Source organism: Protopterus annectens, chromosome 12.part0, assembly GCF_019279795.1.
Source record: "Protopterus annectens isolate FY-2018-M chromosome 12.part0, PAN1.0, whole genome shotgun sequence".
In the NCBI taxonomy this organism is placed as follows: Eukaryota; Metazoa; Chordata; order Ceratodontiformes; family Protopteridae; genus Protopterus; species Protopterus annectens.
The window spans coordinates 1,035,672,213-1,035,678,212 of NC_056746.1; the positions used below are offsets into that span (position 1 = coordinate 1,035,672,213).

General features: G+C 37.1%; 1 protein-coding gene across 2 annotated transcripts in view; it reads left to right on the plus strand.

The window, feature by feature from the left end:
* The window catches only part of CASS4 (Cas scaffold protein family member 4), a 340,933-nt gene extending 336,230 nt beyond the window's left edge, over positions 1-4,703 (plus strand). For both annotated transcript variants that reach the window (XM_044090045.1, XM_044090046.1), the window contains exons 6-7: positions 2,614-2,694; positions 3,896-4,703. In XM_044090045.1, the coding sequence (XP_043945980.1) occupies positions 2,614-2,694; positions 3,896-4,312 (498 nt within the window). In that variant the 3' untranslated portion in view covers positions 4,313-4,703. The remainder of the gene's footprint in view (positions 1-2,613; positions 2,695-3,895) is intronic.
* The last annotated feature ends 1,297 nt before the right edge of the window (positions 4,704-6,000 follow it).

Consider the following 6,000-nt stretch of genomic DNA (forward strand, 5'->3'; position numbering starts at 1 on the left):
TACAGCGGCGCCCTACGCGGCCGCCTAGTTGGCCTATGCCTAAGGCCGGCTAAACAATCCAGTCACATGAAAAGATATATCAAAAAATACCAGGCTCAGTACCACAGCAGTAAACATAGTCAATTGATGAAGCAGGATAAACAGGATAAAATCCAAAAGGCTTGTAAAGACAGCTTTATTAACAAACAGTAATCAGCAACTAATACCTGTTAAACCTTATAAATTAAATTTACAGTTAAAGGTATACAACTCAATTATGCATAAATATATATAAAAAAAAAACATATAAAAACCTTTCAGTGCAACAGCTGTGCATTTTGTAAGTATAACGCAGGAGTAACAGTTTTCTTCATCCAATGACAGGTAAATGCTTTAACTTTAAAATAAAGGCAACCTGTGAATCAAAAGATTTAGTATATTTAGCTCAATGCGTAAGCTGTTCAGCATACTATATAGGAAAAACTAATAGACGCCTTAGGGAACGGATACGAGATCACTATTATTGTGCCCGGAAAGGGCTGCAGTATAGTGCTATAGCTAAACATATGCACTTGAAGGGAGACAACCATCGGTTTAAATTTATGGTTAAAGATGTAGCCAAAGAAAGCCTTAGGAAAGGTGATTTAGTCAACAAAACTGAACAGATGGAACTGAAATGGATTTTGTTATTATCAGCACATAAGGGAGTTGGCTTAAATGATTTCATTTCACTCAAACCTGTCTTAAAAGAAAGAAAGCTTAAGAAGTGATATTTTAATGTTTCATTTGAACTGTTTCTTATATGTTTTTTATATGCTTTTTTTATATATATTTATGGATAATTGAATTGTATACTTTTAACTGTAAAGTTAATGTATAAGGTTTAACAGGTATTAGTTGCTGATTGGTTCCTTTTAATTGTTATCAAGTATTTAAATATGTAGTAAGGTGCTGTTTGAGATATGGTCTGAGGAAGCGATCTGAACGATCGCAAAAGCGTGTACTGTCTGTTAATAAAGCTGTCTTTAAAAGCCTTTTGGATTTTATCCTGTTTATCCTGCTTCATCAATTGACTGTGTTTACTGCTGTGGTACTGAGCCTGGTATTTTTTTATATATTCTATGTTTTTGTATCCAGTGCACAGTTTTATCAACAGTGTGGTTGTCATTTCTTTTGGATCATAATAAAGGACAGTAACCAGTAAGGTACCACAAGTGTGGTACCACTCCTTTTCATTGCCTCAAAAAGTGACTTAACATGAGTTTTAGAAGAAAAAGTGTGCGAATTTCTGATAATGCAAAGTTATGAACACAAAGCTGATACACACAAAGATGCAGAAAGATAAGAACAAAATGCTGGGACTGGAAAAATGAATTATTTTGTTTTGCTTTATTTTATTTATATTTGTTTCCTGGGAAGTGCACTGATCAAAACTGACCAATTTAGATGCAGCCCGTAAAATAAACTCAAGCGACCTAAATTAAATTAAAAAATGTTGAACAATTAATCAGGGATGCAGTGATGCAGAAAAGGCATAGACATCTGTAAGGGAGGTCATAGTAATAATAAATAAATAAAGGACATACATGGGTATTCATATTGTGTGTCCAAAGGATAAAAAGGTACTGTGAGAGAGCAGCAAGGAAGGATGTCAGATTGCAGGTGTGCAAAGGAAGTGACATCACTTGTATAATACAGTTCAAAATGTTAATAATATATTGAACCCCCATGCCTCATTATATTCCATGTAAAGAAAACAACTGTATGCATTCCACTCTATTTACTCTTGTATGCCGGAAAGCGTGCTGATATATTTATAAGTTAGTTGTCATTTCCTGCCTAACTACCTGTCCCTGCCCTGCTGATCATGGACAAGTGTCTCTACAGCAAAAACAATCAGTCTACAGCTTTTTTTTTTCACAATTTTGGCTCCTTGTGTCTGACCATCAACTGTTCCAAGGGGCCTCTCCTCATTTACTGGGTTGAGCAAGTTTGAATAGTCTCCCCTGGATTATTTCTGACCCGCATTCAAGGCCCGTGAGAAGAAACCTTTGGGCAGTATGATACTGTCGTCAAGGCTAGGTGTCAAGTCTTATAGCAGTTAAAGTTTTTTTGTTGCCCTATTCAATTCATTTCCCTCTGAGGAGGCAGTGTGTAGTGTATCCAGACAGGATGCCAGCACATACTCACGGTGTGTGCCTCACTCCCATCTTAGGGCTTCACCATGCAGTGCTTATCCAATGATTCCCTTACTACCACTCCCTTCAAGATCTCCAGCAGATGGGGCACTGTTCACAGCTAGCAAGCTTGCATTGCGGTCATCTGTTCAGCTGCCCCATCTCCAGGCTATTGACAAGTTGGGATTCTTGGAGACCTATAAGAAAAATCCCATCAGATCTGCAGGGAAGTAGCATGTACACACATTTCCCACAAGAGCTCAAGGACGCCTCCTTTGAATCTCCCGTATCTATGTTTTATTTTTCTGCTATGGTTAGTACTACTGTAAGATCTGTGGAACTTGGCAGCACTAGGTTGCCCTGTGTGACATAAATAGCCATGATGAGTATGAAAACTGTAACTTGAAAGAATATAGTGAATCACAAAAATGCTATTAATTAAAATGTTCTGTTACAGAAAGGAAATTATTCGCCTGAACTGCATCATAAATCTGAGTGGATTCATCAAGGTGCTGAACTGAAAAATAATCCAGAACAGGTAAGTTACAACTGTGTACATTATGTCACAGCTAATAACTGATCTGAGAAAGATACTTTAGTGAAATGCATATTGCAAATATGTAAACCATTACTCTCTGCATAAATACATCAGGTGAATCATCAGAAAAGAATGTCTGGTAATTTGGATATAAGCATTAGAAGACATGCAGACAAGATCTGTCTGTGTCAGATGTTTGATCAAAGCATGTGTGAATCTTCTGTTGCAAATAAATGTACATGTTACATGGAACATACAATCTAAGTTTTCTTGTAAAGCTTCCAGTTTACTGATCAATGGCCATGTCCTCATCTATGGTCATGAGCTCTGAATAGTGACCAAAAGGATGGTATTGCATAAACAAGTAGCACAGATGACATCCCATCACAACTGTTGGGATAAATCTCCATGACAGAGTGAGAAGATTAGCAATCCGGGGGATCTTGATGTAGAGCCACTGCTGCTCTGGATCAAAAGGAAGCAGTTTAAGGAAGATGCACCCTGACTGCCTTCCACAGGACATGCAACAGGAAAACCCAGGGCATGTTGGAGAGATTATAGCTCTAAAGTGGTCTGAAAACCTCAAGGGATCCCAAAGTAAGGGATGGAAATTGTTCATGGGGATAGAGAAGTCCTATCTGTCTGCTCAGCTTGCTACCACTGCATCCCTTACCATGACAAGGAGTTTAGAAAATGGATTGATTTTTTGTCATTATTCTCAAACAGGTTTTATACAAAACAGATTAGGTCAGAAGATATGGAAATCTGAGTGCTGACACAGTGAGGACATCAGCAGCTTTACATTTTCAGCATTGCACCAGTTATTTAAAATACTGGAGTGCTATGCAGATAATCATTATTTTGCAGTTCTGATTTTAGGTTATATGGTAGGGACGTGTAGAAGGAAATGTAGGAATAAAAAATGCTAGTTACAGTTAGTGTAAAACTTCCTGACTTGGGTGGTATATTGAGTTCCACAGATATATTTAATTGTCTTAAAGGCATAAATAATGTATCAGAAATTTAAACAGTAATTATGTCTGTATGGAAACTCATATTTTGCATTGCAGACTGCAGTGTCTTAGTTCTGCATTAAGAAAATTATAAGACTGATTCTCTGAGATGCTTGCAAAAATTGCAGAATGCTGAATGAAAGTAGATCATGTTCTATATATTTAATGATTATCTTGCTCTCTTCCAGGCTGCTGGAACCACAAAAAGTTCTACCGTAGTGAGTCAGAATGATCCAGAGCCTAAGGAATACCATGTTGCCCACTATAAGCTGTACCTGGGTGCCCTCCAGAAAGCCATCAATGGATTCTGCACTGGGATCAGTAGCAACCAGCCTCCAGAGACATTCATTACACAGAGTAAGCTTATCATCATGGTTGGGCAGAAGCTGATTGATGCAATCTGCCATGAGGCACAGTGGAAAGAAACGAGGAATGATGTGCTTCGCAGTAGCAGCCACCTCTGCAGTTTGTTGAAAAACTTGGCACTGGCAACAAAGAAAGCTGCCACACAGTACCCTAACCCAGCTGCTACACAGGAACTAGAAGCCAAGGCGAAGGAGCTTTCTCAGCACACACAGCAGTTCAGAGCATTATTGGATCTATAGTGTTAAATACATATACATTTACGAACTGTTAGAAATGCCTTTCATTGAAGATTCAGCTTATGGTTTACAGTAATAACTGTACTGCTGTACTATTTTTTTTAAATTGCTGTTTATTAGCTATTTGTTGCATTTTCTAATTTATTGCCAAAAAAACAATTGTGCATCTTACCGTCTTCTAAGTGTAATAAAACTCTTTTTTTATTTTTATTTTTTGCATTAAATGAGCATAGTCCCTCTACAGAAGAGAATGCACTTTTAATTTAAACTCATAGTTAAGTTCTGTAGAAAGTCTTTTGTGAAGCAGCCTTATTAACTAACTTATAAGAATAATACTTAATGAAGAATGTTATTAGTAAATAAATAATACAAAATGCTTTAGATAAAAACTTTAGCAATATTCTCACTGTTTACTTGTATGTGTATTTTCTTTTGCTGCCTGTTTCATTAAAATAAAGCCATATACCTAATGGCAAGGCTAAAATGCACCAAACTGGTATAAAGAAGTCACACAGAACCATTTAAGATTACCATTAAAAAATTAACAATGAGAGCGCAAGCAGTGAAGGTACATCAGTCAAGTTTTGTAGTCATTCAGTCTGTAGTAAAGCACAGACACGATGAAATTACACCATTTGCTTGCACTAGATAAAAACAAAATGGAAGAAGTTCTATAATTTCTGCTTTGTGAGAACGTAGGAGAGTCTGCACCCCTTTATCACCACCACTCACTGTGTTTATAAACTGATGTCAATAGGTATAAAAGTAATGGGTGAAGGGGTGCCACCCCCTCTCTATCTGTCTCTCTCTTATAAGTGATTTATTGATAATATTTTTTAGAGTGAATCCAGATTACATAATTTTGATCCTGATGATGTCTGTTCAGTACATTTCATACTCACCAATATAATTTTAAGCAGCGTCTGCACTAAACTTTTCATATTTACTAAAAGCAGTATGGATAGGTAAGCAGTTTATGTTGACTGAGCAGTGTTTCTGTTGCTTTTTTTAAGAAGGTGTGTATACCTGATAGCACTTCTAAGATTCAGTTTTCTACATTCAGTAAGGAGAGGCCTGCATTTTCACCTACTTCTTACCCAACAAAGGCAACTGCACATTCTGCAGTGTTCAGCTTTTACAGTAAGTTATCAACTTAAAAGGGCAAAATACATGGTTATACAAGTTTATGTGTGTGTGTTTGGGGGGGGGGGCATTATGCAGGGGTCCTGTTGTTACTCATTTTATTACACATTTACCTATGGCACCATACCCCAGTTTGATTACTATATGCTGCTGGTACTGTTGATCTAAGATGGAATATCCAGAAAGAATTATCTAATATTCATTTGTTTCTACACAGTCACCACAAATTACAGATGCAGGCCTTTTATACTGGAATGATATGATCAGTAGAGATGGGAGTGTAAAATCACATTTGAAGGGTAGTAAGACTTGTCATGCTCCTAGCTGGAGCAGCCTTAATGTAATAATGGCAACATGTGGTCCTAAGCCTACATGGACCTCTCAATTAACAGTAGCAAGAACTTGACCTAGGCTAATCACTGCACACCAGCATATGTTTTAAAAAGAAGTAGGGTGATACCTAGTATAGGGGAATAAATGGACTCAAAACAGATGGGGAGGTAGATACAGAGAGGAAAAGAATATAAGAAAAATAGATATGGCAAGTC